Raw genomic sequence first — 24,757 nt, forward strand, 5'->3', positions numbered from 1 at the left:
GCCTCCATGGAAGCAATGGAGAAGAGAATGACAGAGGCAATACAAGCCATGGGGGAGCAGATAGAAAAAACATTGGGGGACCAACTGGAGAAGCAAACTCAGATTCATCTGAAACATCTAGAAGAAGTCCAAGAGAAGAACATAACAGCATTGAAGGAATTGGTTACTACAGAAATAACTTCAATCAAGCAAGAAATGGAAGGAGTTAAGAAGGATGTTCAAGCAAATGCAACCAAGACTACAGAGACAGAGGAGAAGATACAAAAAATAGAAGAGAAACAAGATTCTTTGACTCAACAAATTACAAGATCAGAGACAATGATGGAGTTCAGAAGGATGCAGACTCATCTGAGATTCAGAGGCATTAAGGAAACAGAGAATGAGAACTTAAAAGAAAAAATGATGGAAGTGATAACGGCTTTTCTGGGCGAGGAGGAAGGGTCAATGGACTCAGACTTTGATTTGATTTATAGAGTGAACTCCAGAATTGCAGAAAAGAAGAATTTACCAAGGGATGTAATTGTACAATTTGTAACAAGATCAATAACAGAGGAGATATTCAAGAAGCAATTCAACGTCCCTTTTGTAATAGAGGGAAACAAAATTATGGTGATGAGAGAACTCCCAAGAACAATACTGCAAGACAGGAAAAGGTATAAATCCTTGGCGGACAAACTCAGAGCTTTGAGCATCAGATATAGATGGGAGATTCCACAAGGTTTATCCTTTACGTATCAAGGTGGGAGGATTCAGATCAGATCGATGATGGACTTTTATAAATTTAAGGCGGACAATGCGGACGTCTTTGGAGAACTTTAAAATAAAACGCATAATGGAGTACAAATTGTTGTCATGGAATGTTAATGGATTAAATTCACCAAACAAGAGGAAAAGAATCAATCATTGGATACAGAAACAGAAATGCAACGTGATATGCTTGCAAGAAACACATATTAGAAAACAGGATATAAAATATTTAAAGAATGCTTTATTTGGAATTGAATTTTGTTCTGCGGCCTCAAACAAGAAAAAAGGAGTTGTGACATATGTGAAGAAGGAGTTACAACCTACAGAAATTTTTAAGGACATAGATGGCAGATACGTGGGTGTGGAATTAATGATTCAGCAGAAAAAAACATTGTTGATCAACGTGTACGCACCCAATGGAGCAAAGGAAAAATTTTTTAAGGATATAACTGACCAATTACAACAATTGACTTATGAGCAAGTTATTATGGCCGGAGACTTTAATGGGACAATAGATCGTCTAGACAGAAAACCACAAAAGGACAACGAATTCAGCGGAAAATTGCCAAAGAATTTTTTTGAATTAGTTAAGCAAGAAAAATTAGAAGATGTTTGGAGGAAATGGAACCCGATGCAGAAAGACTTTACTTTTTATTCCAATAGACATTGCTCTTTTTCCAGAATTGATATGATTTGGATGTCTGAAGAATTATCAATGAAAACACATAAGACTGAAATTTTGCCAAGATGTAATTCAGATCACAATCCGGTGGTATGGAGTTCCACAGAAAGGAAAAAACCCTTTCTGTGGAGGATTAATGAAGACTTGTTGGATAAGAAAACGGTAATTGAGATGTTAAAGGAAGAAACGAAACAATTCTTTCAACAAAATTTAAATAAAGAAACACCGATACAGATTGTATGGGATGCTTATAAAGCGGTGATGAGAGGAATTCTCATCTCGCAAAACGTGAAGCAAAAAAAGGAAAAACTTCAAAAACAAACAGAAGTGTTAGAAAAAATTGCTCAGAAAGAAAAGGAATTAAAAAAGAAGCCTGGAAAAAAGCAAATTATTAAAGAATTAAAGTTGCTGAAGGAACAACTGAATGAGACTTGGAATCAGGAAATGTATTGGAATTTAAAGAAGTTACAACAGAAATCTTTTGAAGGGGCGAACAAACCGGGAAAATACTTAGCTTGGCAACTTAAGGCTAGAAGAGAGAGAAGAATGATAACCAAAATAATAGAAGATGGAAAAGAGTTCGTTGATCCTAATGGAATAAAGAGATGTTTCTTCAAGTATTATGCTAAACTATTCCAAACAACTAGAGTTGATCTTGAGAAGATTAAAACATATTTAAAGGAGATTCCACTACCAAAAATAAGTAAGGAATACAAAGATTTATTAAATGGTCCAATTCAAAAAGAAGAAGTGATGAAGGCAATAGAAGAGACAAAGTTGGGGAAGGCGCCTGGGCCGGACGGATTTACAGCGAAATTCTACAAAAAGATGAAAGAAGAAATTTCCCCGGTCCTGGAAGCTTTAACCAACGAAATAAGAGAAAACAAAAAGGTGCCGGACTCATGGAAAGAAGCAATTATTTCTTTGATTCCAAAGGAAGGACAAGATTCAACAAATGTAAAGAACTACAGGCCAATATCTCTTTTGAACAACGATTATAAAATCTTTGCAAAAATTATTGCAGAAAGGGTGAAAAACTATTTACAAACGGTAATTTCTGAAGATCAAGCGGGCTTTTTACCCAAAAGGCAGATTAGAGACAATGTAAGAATAGTAATGGACGCAATTGAATATTATGAAAAGCACCCAGAAAAAGAAGTAGCTTTTCTGTTTGTTGATGCAGAAAAAGCTTTTGACAATCTTAATTGGAATTTTATGCACCAGATGATGGAAAAGATTGAAGCGGGACAACATTTTAGAAATTGTATTGAAGCTATCTATTCTGAACAAAGAGCTAAAATAAATGTGAATAAAGAACTGACAGATAACTTCAAAGTACAGAAAGGAACAAGGCAAGGTTGTCCGTTATCACCGTTATTATTTATCTGGGTATTGGAAATACTTTTACAAAAAATACAGTACGATCAAGAAATAAAGGGCTTGACACATAAAGGACACCAATACAAATATCGAGCATTTGCAGACGATGTAATGTTTATGGTGGAAAACCCAACAGAAAAATTGACATTGCTTTTTCAAAAAATAAAGGAGTTTGGAGAATTGGCCGGCTTTTACGTAAATAAGAATAAAACAAAACTTATATGTAAAAACATGATCAAACAAAAACAAGTGGAACTACAAGAACTGGTACAATGTGAAGTAGTTAAAAAAACAAAATACCTTGGAATTGAATTAACGGCAAAAAATATAGACCTATATAAGAATAATTATGAGAAATTATGGACTAAGCTGACTCAAGATTTTAAGAAATGGGATAAAATGAACTTATCACTGATGGGAAGAATATCAGTTATAAAAATGAATGTCCTACCACGTTTGATGTTCCTGTTCCAAACAATACCAATTCTGCATAAAACGGATTTGTTGGCCAAGTGGCAACAAGAGTTGTCAAAATTTGTTTGGGCAGGCAAGAAACCAAGGATCAAAATGAAAATACTTTGTGATGCCAAAGAAAGAGGAGGTCTACAAATGCCAAATCTTAGACTATATTATGAAGCGGTTTGTCTAACATGGATGGATCAATGGGTGAAGCTTGAAAATGACAGATTGTTGGGGTTGGAAGGGCATGATTGTAGATTTGGCTGGCATGCATATTTATGGTATGACAAGATAAAAATGGACAGTTTTTTTAAACTTCACTTGGTGAGAAAAGCTTTGTATATGGTATGGACAAGATATAAGAAGTACCAGAGTGACTTAAGACCATTGTGGATTGTACCAGTAGAAGTGTTGATATCTTACTCAAGACAGCGAGGTAGAGACTGGTTGCCATATAGAGATTTAATTAAAAAAGAGGGAACAGAGTGGGTAATGAAAAAGCAGAATGAAATTGAATATGAATATGAGTGGTTGAAATATATGCAGATTTATGATCTTTTTAGATCTGACAAAAAAAACTATGGTTTTAGAGAGGAAAAAAATGAAATTGAAAAGGTATGGGAGAGTGGAGGAGGAAAAAATATTTCTAAAATGTATAAGGTGTTGTTAAAATGGTATACTGAAGATGAAACTGTTAAAGAACAAATGTTAAAATGGGCTATTAATATGAATAAGGAAGTGGATATGGAAACTTGGGAATATTTGTGGAAAAACTCTATTAAGATCTCGACATGTACTAATGTTAAAGAAAATTGTTATAAGATGATGTATAGGTGGTACATGACACCTAAGAAGATTGCAAATATGAATCAAAATATGTCAAACAAATGTTGGAAATGTAAGAGGCATGAGGGCTCATTTTATCATATGTGGTGGACTTGTGAGAAAGCTGTAGACTTTTGGACAAAAGTCCACAATGAAATGCAAAAAATATTGAAATGTTCTTTTAAAAAAGCACCGGAAATTCTGCTTTTGGGACTTAAAATGGAAGAAGTCAATACGACTAAAAAGACTTTACTCTGGTACCTGATAGTGACAGCGAGAATGATTTATGCTCAGTTTTGGAAGACAGAAAAGGTACCAGAGGTTGAAGAATGGATACAAAAAGTTCTGTTCATGGCACAAATGGATAAGATTACAAAAAAACTGAATAACAAAGAAGACGATGAGTTTTTTGGAGAATGGAATGATTTTAAAATTTATCTGGAAAAGAACTGGGATGTGAAACAAAACTTAATATGTTTAGATCAATATTAAGTCAAACGATGTTATCTTTAGATTGTAATGATGAAAAACTGATATTGTTGATGATATGAAGTAATTTGGAGCAGGGGTGGAAGCATTGTGGGAAGCCATTGGAGGGAGGGGAGGAACTGGGAATGGGGCAGACAATTGATAGAATGAAATGTTTTATATGTTGTATTCCTGAGAAAATAAAATTTGTTTACCAAAAAAAAAAAAAAAGAAATGGTTATGGCTACTTCCCCCATGCACTCCCATAACATACACCCCCCTCAGGACTTCCACCCCCCTTGCAATATGAAAAGAGAAGGGAAGGGAAGCGAAACTTACAGAAATGAAAGTTAATTTGGCCTGAGCTTGACATTGGCACTCTCATGTGGTTCCTCATTCCTCATAGCCCTATCTCCCAGGGAGGCCAGGGGGTTAGGATTTTCCGCGATCTTAAGTATTGTATATATACTGTTTTTATCTATTGTTATTTATTGGACTATTTTTAATGTAGTTGTATGTGACTGTATAATACTGTTGTAAGTAGGGCTGCCAAGTCGACTTACCTTCAAAGCGGGGGGATTCCTGGCTCCAGCGCACATTGCATTGCCCACGTTGGGGGTGGGGCACCGTGACTCGAGGGAAAACCGTAGCGTTTTCCTTCAATTCACAGAGTGTCCCCCCACAACGTGGCCAGCGTGATGATGTCACCTCCGAGTGACATCATTACGCTGGGGACGCCCTCTGGCAGGGGGTGGAGTTCCCCCCGGAGCCCAATCTGCCGGCGGTGGGTAACGGGCCTCCCGGGTAGGAATTTACCCGCCCCCAGCGAGGGCTTGGCAAGCCTAGTTGTAAGCCATCCTGAGCCCTGCTTGTAGGGAAGGGCGGCCTAATAAATCTAATTTAATAAATAAATAAATATTTTAAAAATGTATTTTTGAAAGTCTGGACAGGGGGAGGAGTGTTTACCTTCTTCTCCCCAGCCAATGGGATGCAGGTGGCTACATGAGTCATTGTTGTCTCACATTTGAATGGTGTCCTGGTGAACAATATTTTGGAGCTGGACAGGATGGAGATTTTTTTTTACTATTTTTTTACTGTTTCCTGACAGCCATGATTTGGCCACTGGTCATAAAGGAAAGTGCTGGTACAGTCTCACCCACTTGTAGTCTGAAATCAAGGACACATCCAGTTTATCTATTTATTTTTATTTATTTATTAAATTCATACCCTTCCCTCCCTGACAAGGTAGGCTCAGGACAGCTGAGCTGAGATTTATCGCTTTATCAACATCCTGTTTTTCTATACAGCATTTTATTTTTGCTTTTTTATGCATTGATTTATTACAGAATATTTGCCAGACACTTTGGTGTGCTGTGAAAGGCTCTTGCAGGTCAAAATTGGATGCTGCAGCAGATGGAACAAGGTGTGGAGAAAATAAGGTGATTGCACGATGCTCTTATCAGAAAAGTTGTTCTGAAAATACGTATTTCTGTCTGATTTGTCCAAACTTACGGACTTTACTAGCAACGATAGACAGTTTTGAGGTTCAAATCAGTTTTTTTGATACATAGAGATAGAAATGAAAGAAAAATTATTCTTAACTGGGGTCGTATCGCTTCCCTGGGGGTTATTTACAAACTGGGGGCACATCCAAAACCTTTTGGAACTAATGGGGGCCATTTGGGATCTTAGGAACGTAGGCAGTCCCTGCTTCCCACTTGCCTAGTGTTATGAAGTTGGCTGATGGCCATCAGACGCAAGAATCTAATTGTTAAGCATGATTACATTATATTGCAATCTGTGAAATTTGGCTTGGATTACTTAAAGGAGTCACACGCATCATTTGGAACCCAATACACATGTATTATTTACAGCAAGTCTTGAGACTTTAGTCTGGGGATTGTGCTTTTCATAAAATACAAATAATTTGGCAAGACCTTTTTCTATGATTGAAACACTTTATAGGGGACATTTGTAATATATGTATTATGTGAAATTTATGGAGTATTGATTTTTGCACTATGTTGTATTTATAAGTTATTTATATTATTATATTATTAAATTTAGTTATGGGCTATTAGTTATTCACACGGACTTTGTTATATCCTGGACAAGAATCTAATTGAACTAGATCTGTGTATCGTATGCATGTATTATAAATACACCTATATAAATACAAGACGTTTAGTACACAGTCAGCAGAACTTTCAGTAATACAATTGTTAAAACAAAAATTAGCAATTGTTCAACAGTTATTACATGGGTGTGAGAGCAATCTCGTTGCAACATCTGTCACCCAATCGATCTTCAGGGCTGATCTGGGTGGGCCACGCAAGTGCCACCGTCCTCCCTCACTGCTCCACGTGCCTCCTTCCCAAAGCTGCATGCTTGGTGGAAGAGGACAATTATCCCAGATAGTAGGAGTGTACCTATGTAAATAAACTTGGCTTATCTCATTGCCTTTTAACCTAATTTTTACTTGTAGCTTCAGGAGCATTCAATGATAATGCTGGTGCTGGTGGGTGGTAATGTGACTCTGCTGGTTCTGCTGGATCTCTCAGTGTCCTTTGGTACTATCAACCATGGTGTCCTACTGAGCTGCCTCTTGGCACTGGGACTAAGGGACACCATATTACGGTGGTTCAAGTCCTATCTTAGTGGTTAGTCTCAAAAAATAGCATTGGGGATTCCTGCTCTTCCCCATGGCTGCTGACCTGTGGGGTGCCTCAGGGTTCCATCAAATCCCCCTTACCCAAACTGTTCTGCGTGGAAAAAAAATCCTATGACTGTGGACATCTGAATAAATGCCAGTGGATGATACAGGTAGAAACTAGGAGAGGCAGTTGCTCTTATATTACACCAGTCTTCAGCAAGTCACTGGGGAAGGGGAGGTTTCATATATATCGATGCCAATGTGTGTGAGTGTGCATTTCCTGACACGTTGCATTTGCTGCTTTATTGTTCAGTGGTGCTTATCGGGCGAGTGCATAACCGTAGGCAAGAGCCCTGAGCCAGTGAACGGTGCCTGGGGATCGTGGTCAGCGTGGTCGCACTGCACACGGACATGCGGGGCCGGCATTCAGACTGCAGAGAGGCAATGCAACAATCCAGAGTAAGTCTCAGACATGATTGTTTTCTTAACTTCTTGACAGCTGAAAGGCTATCGTGTACCATCTTCCTTACACCTGAGGGAAATCTAAAATTGAACTTGGACGAATTGCAGTCAACCTTCTGTGGTTCAGAGTGGCTCACAAGAGGGAGGGCAGGAAGGGATGAGCCAGTGCTTGGCTCTCGTGGCCCTTTCTCATATGCCCAGGATAATGCCGATTGCCATTTTGGGGTGAGGAAGGGATTTTCCTCCAGTCCAGACTGGCCATTTTGACTCTAGAAGAAGGCAGGGCTATTTTTGGGCAGTAACGTACAGGAACGGAGTTAGGCCATGCCCAGCAGGAACTCATTAGCATAACAGGCCACACCCAATAGCAGGAACTCATTACGATTGGCTACATTAGGGGTGTGTGGCCTAACATACAAAGGAGTTCCTGCTACAAAAAAAGCCCTGGGTTTTGACAACAAACAAGATAAACAGAATAAGAAGGGAAAGGTGGGTGTGGCTGGATGACCACACTTCTGGTAACATGGGGGTGTGGCCTAATGTGCTAATGAGTTTTGCTGTTGGGTGTGGCCTAATATGCTAATGAGTTCCTGCTGGGCTTTTTCTACAAAAAGAGCCCTGGAAGAAGGTAAAGCTTTGATCCTGATAGGGGACATATATGTGCAGAAAAAAAACTTTTGCATGCATAACCCTAGTTGGCTTGGGGGCTGAGTATACAAACGAGCTATGCCTGCCATTCTCACCACTGTGCAAGTTGAGTCCTTTCAGAAAGCTGAATGTTCTGTTCATTGGCTGGTCAGGAGGTGTAACTCCTTGTGAGGATTGGATCCCACTCTTGTAAGGATTGCCCACTTTTACCCAGTGTCTTTGAAGCCAAAGCATATGGGACAGAAGAAATCCATGGTTGCATCCTTGCATTTAGACTTTTACTTAAGAGAAGACACCAAGTGGGCTACAAATCCAGTCAAGACAGTGGCACTGGGAATGACCTCATTGCCATTTTTCTCAGTCTAACCCTCCCCCAGTTGTTATAGCTTTAGTCCTATACTCCCAAACTTATTTAAAGGTATAGTTTCCAGATTTTTTCAATGATCCTGCACCACTCAGAGTAACCTATTAGGCAGAAATTCAGTTGCTGGAGTTTTTCCTCCATGAGATATACTGGGATGTGACATAGGAAAAAAATGCTGTATTTTTGGATGTCAGACTACTGTTAGACCCCGAAGCAGAGCCAATAAAAAGGTTGGCCATCCCCAATGGATATCGTTACTATTGATGATAACTGCTGATAGCTAAATAGAGCCTCCATGTAAAAAGACAGCCTACCTCTTAGTGCCAGATCCTGAGGACAAACATCAGGGTAGTCACTGATTGAGCAATCAGCTTCATGCCCTTTTTGTGACTGCCCAGAGAGATCTGACTGATTGCTGCTGGAAAAGCTACACCAGCCAGACTAGAGGGTCTGATTTAGGAATTCAGTTCTTATATGCTTATGGCCTTGAATTCAGAACTGCTTATTTCACTTTTAGACCACAGTTTGGAGGGAAGTATTGCACAGGAGAGAGGAAACGCTACCACATGTGTAACATCAAAACATGCCCCAAGTCTGTGCCAAACTTCCGTCAAATGCAATGCAGCGAGTTTGATACAGTCGCCTACAAAAATGAATTCTATCAGTGGATTCCAATTTATAACACAGGTACGAAAATCCACTTGTTACTAGAGGCTTAAGTGAAGGGTAAACCTTCACAGGGTTGTTGTGAGGATAAAATGAGAAAGGGGAGAGCCATGTAAACCGGCAACAAAATAAACAGAGGTGGTTTGCCATTGCCTGCCTCTGCATGGCAACCCTGGACTTCCTTGGCGGTCTCCCATCCAACGTGCTCTCCAGGGCTGGCCCACTTTGCTCCCAAGGTCTGATGAGATCAGGCTAGCCCGGGTCCTCCAGTCCAGGCCTCTTGCTCTGACTGAGGGCTGCTGGGAGCAGGGGGTGGGGCTTGTCACATGTGCCCACCCCCTTGGCTCTTTACTGCCGGAGCTCCGCTCCTGTGCGCTCCTGCAGGAAATGACCCCTGCATAGAACACTGTGAGAAATAAAGCACTGACTAGCATTAAGCCTGACATAAAGCTCATACATACATAGCCTAACTGCACAAAGTGATCATTACAGCTTATAACATACTCTCTTAAGTGATCACTGTAGGAAAAACAAACAGCATTTTTATCTCCCTTTTGTTCTGTGTTGGTAACAAATGGGGAATGTGTGTCTTCCCTTCCCTGTTTTTTTCCACCCTGTTTACTATACTCAGTTGCCAAGAGTAACCCCCTTATGTACCATAACCTGCCCCTCTTTTTAATTTGATAAGAACCCCACTGAGACTAAACAGAATCAGACAGTTTATGAAGGTGTTGGGAAAGTCGGTCAGTACTACAGGCTCTTGTTGGCATCAAGTTTTATCTGACCACAGAAATGGCTCAGGTAGAATTATCGGTGCCAGGCTTGTAGCCAGTCTATTGGGTTCAGTTGCAGGGTGACGGTAGCTGAGGTACACATGTAATTTGTTACTCACAGGCCCCTGCCACACGGCAGGGGAAAAGCCTCTTAAGGCGCGGCTTTTAAAAGCCGCGCCAACGTTGAAGCGCCGCGGCGGGATTCCACGGATCCCCTGGCCGTGGCGCCTTTTCTCCCCGGCGCGATCAAACGCCGGGGAGAAAACACAGCCCGAACGGGAGCCGGCCGAACTGCGCATGTCCGGGCATGCGCAGTTTGGATCCGGGCCGGGGTTGAGCCGGCGCAAGGAAGCGCCGGCGATCAAACACCCCGGTTGCCGCGCCGCTTCCCTTTAAACCACCTAGGTAGGTGGTTCAGTTTGCGGCGGCGTTTCCTGGGAATGGGACAGTTCGGCCACGGAAGCAAGATGCTTCCCAGATGTTGTGGTGTGATCGCGCCGGTTTGATCCGGCCCCGAACTGTCCCGCTCCCGGACCAAATCGCCGCGTGTGAACGGGACCACAGATCACCAAACCGGAATTGCATTACTGGGCCCCAAAAGCTTCCCACCAATTGTAGCCTTGGTACTGGTTTAGTTTCATAGATATAGCATTGTATGTTTGCAGTGCTATCTTACACAGCAGTCTTTATAAACGGTTTCATTGAAAATGCACATCGACTGTTGGGTTTCGCCCTAGATAATCCTTGTGAACTACACTGCCGTCCTGCAAATTACCACTTCTCAGAGAAAATGCTGGATGCTGTTATCGATGGTACGCCTTGCTTTGAAGGAAACAACAGCAGAGACGTCTGTGTTAATGGCATGTGTCAGGTATTGGGTATGTTTCCTTCTTGTAACGCTTCATGGGACTACAGATTTACAGGGCTCAAAAAGACTCTCAGGGTTATCGAGCCGGTCTGGTATAGTGGTTAGAGTGTTTTACTATGACTGGGGAGACCCGGGTTTAAATCTCTGCTGAGGCACATTTATATTTATATACCACTTTTCTCCCCAGTGGAGACCCAGAGAGGCTTACATCATCCTTGCCTCCTCCATTTTATTCTCGCAACCACCACCCTGTGAGGCAGGTCTGGCTGAGAAGGTGAGTGACCAGCCCCAGATCACCCAGCAAGGTTCTGTGGGTGAGTGGGTATTTGAACCTGGGTCTCCTAGGTCCTTGTTTGGCAGTTTGGTGTAGTGGTTAGGAGCACGGACTCTAATCTGGGACAACCCGGGTTTGATTCCCCACTCCTCCACATGCAGCTGCTGGTGTGACCTTGGGTCAGTCACAAGTTCTCTCAGAGCTGTTATCTCAAGAGCTGTCCTTTAAAGAGCTCTCTCAGCCCCACCTACCTCACAGGGTGTCTGTTGTGGGGAGAGGAAGGGAAAAGAGATTGTAAACTGCTCTGAGACTCTGAGTGAAGGGGGGTATAAATCCAATCTCCTCCTCTTCTTCCACTATTCCACCAGGTGACTTTGGGTCATTCAGTGTGTCCTAGTCTAATTTATCTCCCAAGGTGGGTTTTAGGAAGATAAAAGGGAGAAGAACAGAACCATATAAGGTGGACAAAGGGATGGATAAAAACATAACAGTCTTGAAGAATTTAAGAAGAGCTCTGCCAAATTAAACCAGTGATCCTATCTCACACAGTGGCCAACCAGTTACTCTGGAGAGCCAACAGCAGGGCATAGAAGCTAAGGCCTGTATGAATCTATCTAACCCCTTTTAAAGCTTTCTGTGCCTAAGGCCATCATTACATCCTGAGGCAGCAAATTCCACATTTTCACTTTACTTGTTGAGTGAAGAAATATTTCCTTTTGTCCATCCTTTATCTACTGCCCACTGACGTCACTGAGTGCCAGTGAGTTCTGATATTTTAGGACACGGAGGAAAAGTTCTCTGTGTCCACCCTGCCTGTGCATAATTTTATAAACCTCTGTCTTTCTAAGCTGAAAAGTCCCAGGCTCTTCAAGGTTGAGTCCAGTGGCACTTTTAAGACCAACAAAGGCCCCGGTCACACGGGAGGTTTAGGGCCGGAAGAGGGACGGATCGGGGGGTGCAGCAAACGGGCGCGATCCCACCGCAACATCTGGGAAGCGTTGCGCACCCATCCCCGATCCAGCCCTTCAGGTCGAAAATCCGTAGCTAAAAGAAACCACCTACAGAGGTGGACTTACCAGAAAGGCCGCATCAAATGCGGCCGTGGGATCGCCGGCGCGTCCTTCTGCCGGCGCATCCGAGGCTCCTGGCCGAACTGCGCATGCGCACACATGCGCAGTCGGCTGTCTCGGTCTCCGCTTGGTGGCTTCCTCCCCGGCATCTGATCGTGCCGGGGAGCAACGGCGCGGCAGCTCAGGGGATCTATGTGATCCCACCGCCGTGTGTTTCTTTTGGTGCGGCTCTGAATAGCCGCACTTTGCCCGTGTTTTTTTCTGCCGTGTGGCAGGGACCAAAGTTGAATTCTGGGTATAAGCTTTCATGTGTGTGCACGCTTTTTCAGTTACAGGGACAAAGCCTAGGCAGTTTTCCACTATTGCACAACTTTAGATGCTTGCTGGTCGATTTCCTTCTCAGCCATTTCAGAACTCATTAACATAAATTTAAAGCTGAGATATTTTTTGTTTCATCGTGCATCACTTTACACTTACCTGCATGGAACTTCATTTGCCACATTGTCGCCCACTCACCCAGAAGGGAATCAGGAAATTACAGGCCATTTACCTTAATCTCTGTCTTCAGGCCAATTAGTAGAAACTGTAATTAAAGACAGAATTATTAGGAACATAAATGGACAACGCCTACTGGTTACTTCCACTGCTAATCACATGGAAGTACTGTCCTCAGTCTAATGGGCTTAACTCTCCCTTAAAGACATCAGCCCATAGCTAAAGCTGACTGGCTACAGAATATTTTGATGTCACCACTTCCTGTATGTGATTCTCTACTGTCTAGGATCATTGGAAAAAGGAATGAAGCAGAAGAAAACTGGGTAGGGAACAGTTCGGAACAATCATGAAACAGGTCAGATTGAAGGCTTTTGTTGGAGGTGGGATTGATTCCCACCTGAAATCTCTGCTTTTAAGACAAAAAATTAAGCCTGCAGAATATTGGTGGAGCACAGGCATGCTGGCACAAACAAATGAGTGCAGAAAGGATTCCCTCTGGGTTAGAGCTTTGAAAACAAGATGTGGGGGTGAGAAGGAAGATGGTACATGAACAGAGAGGAAGGTGAATGGTGGCTCATCGGAAATTGAAAGAAGAGAATGAGAAAATGTCATGCATAGCCCAGAGGTAGAACACACTCAGGTTCGGTTCTTGCCATCTCCAAACATTTCAAGGGACTGAGGTAGAAAAGACCTCTCTCTGCCTGTAACCTTGCAGGCCCCATAACAAATTTATTACACATATCAATAAAACAGATAGTGGCCAAGGTCAGGAGATAATTTAAACAGCAGCAGGTAACAAAACACAGTCTTTCATCATTTAAAACAGAGCAGAGGAAAAAGATCTAACGGCCATACCAGATGTGTTATAATCTAACCACAATACCAGAGCCACATAGTAGTGGCAGTTAGGGACGGGGGAAGGGGAGGAGAAATCAGAATGCCTCCAATGGGGGGGACACAGCTTTTTTAGCAGGCACCTAACACTTAATAAGCTTGATTGATACTTGGTGAATCTATATGAGGAAGGAATTGCTGAGTCAAGGTGCCACAACATAGAAGGCCCTGTGTGGTACACGCTTCCCTTTCGTCTCCCCCATACTCACACATTTGCACTATTTCTAAATTGGATTGTAAGTTCTTTAGAGCAGAGTGCTGCCTTTTGGTTATGTTACACTGTAAAGCAAAATGTCCATCAAGGGCACCCTTTAAATGGCAAATAAATATGATCTGAAACAATCAGAAGGAAGGCGGATTGGAATAAATTCTCAAATTCGATTTAGCATTTCCATGAACAGAGGTGAGCTATGTTGAAGCACCAACAAGATTGATTCAGGAAGGGTTATGTCTTTTTTCAGTCAGCCAAGAATACATTCCCAAGATTTTCTTCACAAGGAAGGACCTCATCCAAGTAAGGTTTCCCTTGCTCGAAAGCCAGTCGAATCTGTCTCTAGGGAGCGGTGCTCATCTCCGTTTCCAAGTCAAAGAGCCAGCGCTGTCCAAAGACTTTTTCTGTGGTCATGTGACCAGCATGACTAAATGCCTAGGTGCACAGAACACTGTTACCTTCCCACCGCAGCAGTATCTATTTATCTACTTGCAGTTTCTTGCTTTCGAACTGCTAGGTTGGCAGGAGCTGGGGCCAGAGACGGGAGCTCACTCCGTCACACGGCACTCGGGTCTCGAACTGCTGAGCTACCGACCTTCTGGTCTGCAGCTCAGCGTCTTAACCTCTGAGTTACCATAACTCCCTGTGGATTTTGATACATGTGATCAACAATTCACGTGGAGTACATATAAGGCAATTAGACTCAGATGTGACGATGAGCAAGCTTCCTTTCAGTTCTGATATTTTGTACCTGGAAAGGAAGTGTAATGCAGTGCTTAAATCAGGGCCTCTCCAACTCTTCTGATCCTGCAGGAAGCTTTGGAATTCTGACAGAGGCTGGTAAGTGCAACCACAAAGTGGCTGCCGTGGGAGGTTGAGCCAACAACAACACATCAGCCATTGAGGACATGTCTAACTCTAATAGTATGTTTTTGAACAATGTGTTTTTTTAATCTGAACAGCTATTCAGATCTTCAGTGGCCAATTAGAAACCCCGTGAGCAAAAGCCCTGCCTGTCCACTCTCACTTTCTAAAAACTCTTGGCAGGTGCAAGGAAAGATGTTGGTGGGTGCCATGTTTTAGTATCATTGCAAGGGAGAAGGATGGGGATGAAACTAAAGTTGTTGGCTCCACCTACCGTTGACCCCAGACCTGCCTCCCATTGGCCTCCATGACCTCTGCCCCACCAACCCCAGTGGATACCAGACACCACTGATTAAGGAGGTTTGCCTCCCAGAGTTGTCTCATACAACGTGAGGCTCAGAGACAAAAGAGCTAAGTGAGCGTTTCATTTTAAAGGAGGGAGCACGATCTATCAGGTGAATCACTTATTAGGATTCACTTAATGTAATTAAGTGAGGAGCGTATAAACACTTGCCCTCATCCAGTTCAATTAGACAGCAGAGTTGATGATAGGCCGGGCACCTTGGAAAGCTTCATTTCACAGGTGATTCCTCTCCCACAGGTCTGAATATAGTCATAGCCAAAGGCATTATCCTTAGACCGGTGGCAGAGAAGACTAAGAACTTGATTTAGCTTGACGTGGAAGATGGTTCCCTTTGGAACCTCTGTCTAGAATTACTGACTGTATTCCTAGTGAACCAGAAAGGACTAAGGTGTATCATTAACAAGTGCTGGGTTTCAGACTGGAACTTTGTGAGCCGGTTCATGCCCGTCCCCAATGTCCTGCCACCAGCATCCCTTTAGCCAGCCTGCCTTAACCACTCATTCCCCTCACCCCCATATGTCCATGATACCCCAGAAAAGGCACCCATTGAGCACCCAAAGGCTTCCGGGGAACAAATCTTTGGGGGGCTTCTGCCCCAGATCACGGGCTCCAGCTCTAGCTCAGACCCTAGGAAGAAACCTCAAGCAAAATTTAACAATTGTGCAGGTTGCACACACACACACCTGGCCCATAGCTATGGTGGGGCTATTAGGGGGTCTGCCACCTTCCTTAAAGGGCCAGCCCCCTCCCTTAAAGCCCCCAGTCTCAAACGGCTGAACTACCGACCTTCCAATCTGCAGTTCAGTGTCTTAATAAGCCACCGCAGCCCTTTAAATTATTTTACGGGATCCTTCAAATGCTTTTGAGAAGAAGCAAGGTGGTACGCAGCCTCTCCCATCTGCAAGAGAGCCACATGCTCCCCGCTGATCAGCCAAAGGGCCCTTTAAATCTTGCAGGAGGGGAGGGAGAGGGGCGTGCACCACCCCCCTTCATTATGGCAAATAATGGCAGCCCCACCAGGAAAGAATTTGCTCCACAGGCCACAAAATCCTGGCTACGGGCCTGTCATACACACACACACACACACACTGATCTTGAATGATTTGTTTTTGCCCTTTTATGGAATGGCCAATGTCAGTTCACTAAAAAGAAGACAAAACTGAATGCAAAGTGTCCTTTAAATTCTATCCAAGTGTCCTTCGATATTGGATGCAGGGCCTGCTGTAGGGTTGCCAAATTCTTCTTTGCTGGGAGCGGGGGGCTCCCGGCCGGCGTCGGGGTTGTGCACGTGCGCCGCGTACACGTCACCCGGAAGTGAGGTAGGCATGCCGGGGATGCTGGGGGCGGGGCCACGGCCATACAAGAGAAGACCATGGAGTTTTCCCTTGTATGGCCGTGGCCCCGCCCCCAGCATCCCCGGCGTGCCTACCTCACTTCCGGGTGACGTGCACGCTGGGGGTGGGGTTCTCCCGGGCCCCGATTTTGCCGCGTCGGAAATTGGGGCTTCAAAGCAGGAGATTCCCCGTCCCCCGGGCACATTTGGCAGCCCTAGCCTGCTGTCATGATATGGGCTGTGCCACCAGAGGCCTACTAGGTTCAGGGAGCCTGGCTAGCAGTAGGTGAGGCTGGGCCTACAACTCCCAGAAGCCCCTGAGAGGTTTGGGAGCAAAAACGGACCAATAGGAAAAGAGGAGGGCTTGGAATAAAAGATCTGGTGCAGCAGGAAAAGCTGTTCTTCTTCCCAGGAGACAGAGCCAGAAGTGACTGAGGCTGCTGTAGGGAAGAGACCCTCATCCTGAGGGAAGGGTGAGTAGTCTAGTGCCACTTGGAATACTGAGCTAGGGACAGTATATATTTAGACGCGTTAGGGCATTTGATTTCTTCTCACCCACTTACTGTTATATTTCTGCACCTTGTTTGTTTGACCTCTTATAAAATAAACTATTTTTATTGTTCACTCTGCCTGGTCCTCACACCTATTATTCGGCCAAAAGGGAAGTCTAAAGGCCTGGGAAGGTGCTCTGGGCCTTCTCAGAGGAGCCTGGAACCAGAGTGGTGGCAGCGTCAGGTGACCCCCCACCTGAGCCGTGACACCTGCTGGTTAAGAAAGTAAAAGAGCGATCAATTCTTTATGAGCAGAGGCACAGCTGAACTCAAGGGAAAGGAGGGTGTTTCTGACAGAATCAAAATGAATGGAAAATGTGTTCCCATTGACATTCATTCAACCTGCCATAAATGCAATTTCTGATCGCTGAGATGTCTGGCTGTTAGAACGCTGAACTTTGAAATGCAAAGCATTCAAGAATACAGGCAGAGATGCAAAAAGAGAAGGAGCACAGAGTGGAGGACATTGCACCATCCGAGAACTCATTCCACAGAGGCTTATCTATCAAAGAACCCCGTGTGTCTGCTGCAGATCCCCTGCGCATTGCAGAGCATGATGGAGCTTCTTCACATGCAGCAACAGTGAGGTCTAATAAGCCTGGATTATTAGGCAGTTTGAGGTATAAACGATCTCCTGAAGCAATGCTTCACGAGGGTTCTTTTTAAAAAAAAAAAAAAAAAAAATAGGAGTGAGGCTGCAATAGGCTTACCCAGTGCCGGCGGGAGATCTGCGTGTCTTGGCAGGATCCCTGCCACGGGGACGGCAACACGCGTTGCACCCAATTAGAAACCCCAAACAGCCCCGTTGCCAGAGCGACACGTAGCGTCACTTCCTGGCGACGGCGGGTGCAACGCGTGTCGCCGTCCCCGCGGCAGGGATCCTGCCAAGACACACAGATCCCCCGCCGGCACTTGGTAAGCCTAGGCTGCAAGCTGTTTGGTATAGTGGTTAAGTGCGTGGACTGGGAGAACTGGGTTTGATTCCTTACTCCTCCACTCATAGCTGCTGGATGACCTTGGGCAAGCCGTAGTTCTGTCAGAGCTGTTCTCTCAAGGACAGTTCTGGAAAGAGTTCTCTCAGCCCCACCTACCTCACAGGGTGTCGGTTGTGGGGAGGGGAGGGGGAGGGAAAGGAGTTTGTAAGCCACTGTGAGACTCCAAGCGAAGGGTGGGATATAAATCCAATCTCCTCCTCCTCCTCTTCTTCTTTCTTCCAAGGAAGTTTGTCTAGTGACCTCCTCATCTAGGGGCACCAGTTAAACTTCCAAGAAAGCCCAGGGCTCCCTGGCATGTAGTTTGAATGACACTTGCCTAGAGGAACTCAGCATTTTGAGAGGATAGGAGGGAAGGCTCCACGGTATAGCCCAATCTTGGATGCTAAACTAGGTCAGTATGTAGATGGGAGACCACCAAGGAACACTCTGGAGAGAAAGTCAATGGCAAACCACCTCTGCTTCTCACTTGCCTTGAAAGCCCCTTGCTGGGATCACCATAAGTCGGTTGTGACTTGAGAGCACTTATATGTGAGTAACCACAAGAGGAGGACAAGAACAGTCGCTAGCATTGCACTGTCACTAGTCTAAATGATTCTTGTCCCTAATGAAGTAGATTGGGACCTTTGACCCAGTGAAGTTTGTGGGCTATAGATTCAGGAGAAACAACAAGAACAACATTTTCACTCAACAGCTATTTAAATGTTGGAGTTCACAGCCAGTGGGTGTAGCAATGAATCACCACAAGCATGGATGTCTTTTAAGGAGGATTCAACAGAATTATGGAGGACTAGCAGTAAAGCCCGTTGTGGAAATAAATACAACGAGATCTAGAAAGAGGCTCTGGGGGAGTGCTCTGGCTTTGGGCAAACAGTGTCATTTTGCTGTGGTGACCTCAGCAGGGTATAATGGCAGAGTCCACTGTTTTCTCCAGAGGAACTGATCTCTGCTCCCTGAAGAGCAGTTGTAATTTTGAGTGATCTGTAGCCCTCACCTGGAAATTGGCAACAATTATTACCCAGGACGAAATGGCTGGTTTGGAGGGTGGAGTCTATGGCATTCTACCTGTCTGATGTCCCACCCCTCCGCAAACCCCACCCTCTCCAGGCTCCACCCCTCAAATCCCCAGGAATTTGCCAGCCTGGAGTTGGCAACCCCATCTCCTTCCCAGCTAACCATCAACCTACCATTATCTGCCCCTTTGACTTCAGCTGACTTCCGCCCTCCCTTCTGCAGAGCAATTGTAATTTTGAGTGGTCTCCAGCCCTCACCTGGAGATTGGCAACAATGGTTCCCCATGAGGGACTGAGTGGTTTGGAGGGTGGAGTCTATGGCATTGTACCTGTCTGAGGTCCCACCCCTCCTCAAACCTCACCCTCTTCAGGCTCCATCCCTCAAATCTCCAGGAATTTCCCATCGGGAGTTGGCAACCCTATCAGGATTGGCCCCAATATGTTTTCTCCCAAAGGCCAAAGTAGGTGACTGGACCAAACTAAGTTGCCTACCATCAGGCACTGAGGGGAAAGTAGGGTTGCCAGCTATAAGGAGGGAAATACCGGGAGTTTTGGGGGGTGGATTCTGTAGAGGGCAGCATGGGGGGGGCGGGGGCGGAAGGACTCAGCAGGTATAATGTCATAGGGTCTACCCTCCAAAGCAGCCATTTTCTCCAGGGGAAACTGATCTCTGTCATCTGGAGATCAATTGTAGCAGTGGGAGATCTCCAGGTCCCACCTGGAGATTGGCAACCCTAGGGGAAAGTCAGCTGCACAGCAGGGGGTTGAAGAGAATGGTTTGATGGGTGCTGGGCCAAGATTGGCAACAATAGTTCCCCAGGAGCAAATAGCTGGGTTGGAGGGTGGAGTCTATGGCACTGTAACCTGTCTGAGGTCCCCCTCTCCGGCCTCCACTCCTCAAATCTCCAGGAATTTCCATACCTAAAGCTGGCAACTTTATCTCCTCCCCTCTCAGTAGCCTCTTATTTTGCCTTAAATTGGTTTTGATGCCAGCAGAGTGAGAAAATGCCAGAGGCTCTGGGTGGGTGCCTCATCGTAAATGCACCAAACAATTCCTAAAGATTTGCCAAAACACTACTCTGTCGACAAATTGCAGCACTTTGAATTAGCACCAGAGCTTTAAGAGCTCTCCAGCTGTCACCTGGAGACTGGCAACAGCTTGTTTGGAGGGTGGGGAGTATGGCATTGTATCTGTCTGAGGTCCTCCACTTTCTCTTCCTCCTCCTCCTCAGACCCCACCCTCAGCAGGCTTCATTCCTAAACTATCCTGGAAGTTTACAACCTGGAGTTGGCAACCCTATGTCCTTTCCAGGCAACCATCAGCCTAACCTTTATCTGCCTGTCTGTCTTCAAGTTTACTCCCCCCCCCCACACTCTCACCCCGGAAACCACATTGCCCCAGCCTCTGCCTAGGGAAAGCAGCTGTCATCATTCTCCTCTCCCCCTATGGGGTATGTTAAGGTTGAAAGTGTGTGAATGGTCCATAATCCCCCAGGCTGCTCTTAAAACATGTTCCTGGGACCTACACACCACCAGACATTCCAACTGCCTTGCGGGGGGGTGGGAGTATGAGGTGTGGAATGGAGTGAAGTCCAATCAGCTTCCATATGCAAAAGACCTTGAAGGTTCCGTATGCAACTGACATTCCAACTGCCTTGCGGGGAGGGGGGTGAGTCTGAGGTGTGGAATGCAGTGAAGTCCAATCAGCTTCCATATGCAAAAGACCTTGAAACGCTGGGCGGGACTGCACAAAGCAGCCAGTCAACCCAGCCAGCGTCTTCTGAGTGGCAGTTATTCCGGCCTAACACTAAAGGCGGGCATTTTAGAATGTTCATATAGAATGTTCTTACTCAATTATATATAAGGAGAGATAGGTCTACCAATGGGTTCTCACGGAGGTGAATAAAGGGAAGCTCTCTATTCAGAGGTAGGAAGCCTCTGACGATCAGTGCTAGGAGGCAATATCAGGGGAAGGCCTTGGCCTCTATGTCCTGTTCACTGGCAGTTCAAGGCAACTGGTTGGCAAGTGTGTATAACAGGATGCTGGTCTGATCCATCAGGGCTCTTCTTCTGTAGCTAATAATTGTGTCATTTTGGCAGTGTCATGTCATGGTAAGAAAATATGCCTCTGCTGAGATTTCCTTCCTACAACTCCAAACATTTGCTCCGTGATTTTTCTGTGTTAGCAGAAGTAGAATACGTTACACAAGGGTTTAGGGCGGTATATGAAATTGAAGGTTAAATAAATAAAAAATAAATAAAATATCTGCAAATCTTCTTGAGCTGTATGATGTATTCAGGGTGGCAAATTCGGTCAGTTTTTTGGGTGGGTATCAAGAGTACATGGAGCTGCGGTGGCTCAAGTGGTTAAGATGCTGAACTGCAGGCTGTCGGTAGTTTAGCAGTTTGAGAATCAAGTGTGCCGCATGACGGAGTGAGCTCCCATCTCTAGTTCCAGCTCCTGCCAACCTAGCAGTTCGAAAGCAAGAAATTGCAAGTAGATAAATAGGTACCACTTTGGTGGGAAGGTAACAGCGTTCCATGTGCCTTGGTGTTTAGTCATTCCAGCCACATGACCACGGAAATGTCTTCGGACAGTGCTGGCTCTTCGGCTTTGAAACGGAGATGAGCACCGCAACCCTAGACTCGGATTTGACTGGCTTTCAAGCAAGGGAAAGTTTACCTTTACCTTTATCAAAAGTACATATTCTGTGGGGAGTTGTTGTGGGTTTTTTTAGTGTGGCAGTGTAATGCTTTTCCTGTTAATTGCTACAGCTAAATATTTCTACCAACTCTAAACTATTGTTTTTAATACTTAAAATGATAAGAAGAGCCAGCACAACATCCCCTTCCTAGTCTGGTCTTTCACCTATCTATTTCTGGATGCCTGGATAGTGCATCTGATTTTAAGTAGATCTGTGAAGCCAGGGGACCTAATCTTCGATTTATGCCACTTCCCCTCCTAAAACAATTGGTTACGAGTAAACAGGAGAGTCAGCGATTGGTTTGCCCCAGGCCACTGTTTTACGGATGCGACAGTCGTTCTGAAAAAAATAAATTCTCTTCCTTCAGAGTGTTGGCTGTGATTACGAGATAAATTCCAACTCGACCGAAGATCGATGTGGCGTTTGCCTGGGAGACGGGACTTCATGCCAGACAGTGATGATAACATTCAATCAAAGCGAAGGACTAGGTAAAGGACGCTTTTCTTCCCCTATTGCTTTGCTGAGGTCATTCCAATAAACAACAGTGTGGGAAATATTTTCTACCAAGGAAAATGGTAGCAAGGAATCGAAGGACGACGTGGGGATTCAGGGGCTCGCCGACGTGGGGATTCAGGGGCTCGCCCTTCAATGGCTTCCCTCTTTTCTCCGTGGTCGGGGACAAAAGGTGGTGATAGGGGAGCAGCAGTCCCGGAGGCACCCTCTAGTGTGTGGGGTGCCTCAGGGGGCTGTTCTCTCCCCGCTATTGTTTAACATCTATATGCGCCCCCTTGCCCAGATTGCCCGGAGGTATGGGCTTGGGTGTCATCAATATGCGGATGACACCCAGCTCTATCTGATGTTGGGCGGCCGGTCGAGCTCTGTCCCTGAAGATCTGCACCGGGCATTACAGGCCGTGGCTGGTTGGCTCCGACTGAGCAGGCTGAAGTTAAACCCGGCGAAGACGGAGGTCCTGGGCCTGAGTCGCGGTGGTTTGGGGTTAGGGCTCCCTCTCCCGACCTTCGATGGGGTGCCTTTGGTGCCAGCGCCGGAGGTTAGGAGTTTGGGAGTGCTCCTGGACTCCTCGTTATCTATGGAGGCCCAGGTGGCAGCCACTGCCATGTCAGCCTTCTACCATCTGCGGCTGGTGCGGCAGTTGGTCCCCTTCCTCGACCGCAGTGACTTGGCCACAGTGATCCATGCGACAGTCACCTCGAGGCTAGACTACTGTAACGCTCTCTACATGGGGCTGCCTTTGTCACAAATCCGGAAGCTGCAGCTAGTGCAGAATGCTGCGGCCAGGCTGTTGATGGGTCTTCCTAGAAGGGACCACATCCAGCCTGTGCTGAAAGCGCTGCACTGGCTGCCAATAGCGTACCGAATTCGTTTCAAAGTGCTGGTTCTTACCTTTAAAGCCCTACATGGTCTGGGTCCAGCTTACCTAAGGGACCGCCTTCCCTCATATGTTCCCCCGCGAGCACTTCGGTCCGGGACCCAACATCTCCTGGCAAAGAGGCCAGGCTGGCCGCTACCAGGGCCAGGGCTTTCTCGGTGGCGGCTCCTATCTGGTGGAACGAGCTCCCGGAGGAGATCCGGGCCCTGCGGGACCTTGTGCAGTTCCGCAGGGCCTGTAAGACGGAGCTCTTCCACCAGGCGTATGAGTAGGAGCCGCCACTACCATCATCATTATTCCATCTTCACCTAGCCCTGGATGAGGGAACATCAATGCTTCCCTGGAGCAGACGATGCTGAACAGTTCAAATATGCCATCTCTGAAATTTCATGTAGAACATCTAGAGCACTTTAGTCAGTAACTCGTTATGAATGTTTTGTACTGTTGGATTTTAAATGGTTTTAATTATGTTTTATATTGGTGTTTGCCCCTATGTAAGCCTCCCTGAGCCCGCATTGCGGGGAGGGCGGGGTATAAATTGAATTAAATAAATAAATAAGGAGGAGGACTTTCAGACGTCACTAGGTCAGGTGAACCATGACATTAGGGATGCCATTTAGGACCAGTGGAGGGGTATCACTCCTTCCTCCTCGCCTCTGTGCTTCAGTTTCAAACCACATGTGGTGATTCCTCAGGCGCGCCTCTCTATGGTTATTCAGTGGTAGGAAACTCAACGAATGTTATCACTGAGAATAACACTAAGCAGTTGTATAGCCCCCAAAGACTTCCTACATGTTATTTTGATTTAATCCCTGCAAAAGCCCTTTAAGGTAGGTGAATGTTACTAACCTCCATTACAAATGGGGGGTGCTGAGAGAAGAGTGGTTTGTCTAAGTCTATCTAGCGAATTCAAGGCAGAGGTACAACTGAGAACTTCCTAATTCGTTGCATAGCCTCTTAGTCGGCGTGGTGTAGTGGTTTAGAGTGGCAGACTCTAATCTGGAGAACCAGGTGTGGTTCCCCACTCTTCCACATGAAGCCTGCTGGGTGACCTTGGGCCAGTCACAGTTCTCTCAGAATTCTCTTAGCCCCACCTGCCTCACAAGGTGCCTGTTGTGGGGAGAGGAAGGAGATTGTAAGCCACTTTAAGACTCCTTAAAGCAGAGAAAAGCAAGGTATAAAAACCTACTCTTCTTCTTCTTAGTCACTATGGTACAAAAGCTCTCATAGACTCATGTATGCAGTTTACTTCTGAGTATATCAAACCTCTAAGGTTGCGGTCACACATGCCAGTTGGAGCGGAGGGGACCGCAAGGCTATTCCCTTTGGAGGAATTTGACCCACAGTTGTGAGATCACACATCCCCTTTGTGCTGTGGGCACAGTCCATCACTGTGTGATCAGACACCACCACAGGTGAGTAATTTTTTTTGGCTGTTTGTTTCCCATGCGCATAAACGAGGAATCCACTTTTAACTCCCCTTCCATGGCGGAGCAGCACAGGTTGCTGACAATGCGGGGCGTTTCCCAGATGTTGCCTTTAGATCTGTCAGGCGTTCAAAGCTATGTCGGATCTGAAGGTGCATGTGATTGCAGCCTAAGAGTCT

At 45.3% G+C, this 24,757-nt stretch overlaps 1 protein-coding gene across 1 annotated transcript in view; it reads left to right on the forward strand.

Moving 5' to 3' along the window:
- The window catches only part of ADAMTS12 (ADAM metallopeptidase with thrombospondin type 1 motif 12), a 131,171-nt gene that overhangs the window by 51,354 nt on the left and 55,060 nt on the right, over positions 1-24,757 (forward strand). Inside the window, exons 9-13 of the mRNA XM_015422520.1 lie at positions 5,908-6,000; positions 7,528-7,673; positions 9,206-9,375; positions 10,865-10,998; positions 22,129-22,249. Coding sequence (XP_015278006.1) covers positions 5,908-6,000; positions 7,528-7,673; positions 9,206-9,375; positions 10,865-10,998; positions 22,129-22,249 — 664 coding nt within the window. The remainder of the gene's footprint in view (positions 1-5,907; positions 6,001-7,527; positions 7,674-9,205; positions 9,376-10,864; positions 10,999-22,128; positions 22,250-24,757) is intronic.

This window comes from Gekko japonicus, unplaced genomic scaffold (genome assembly GCF_001447785.1).
Source record: "Gekko japonicus isolate JY-2015 unplaced genomic scaffold, Gekko_japonicus_V1.1 scaffold1302, whole genome shotgun sequence".
Taxonomy (NCBI): domain Eukaryota; kingdom Metazoa; phylum Chordata; class Lepidosauria; order Squamata; family Gekkonidae; genus Gekko; species Gekko japonicus.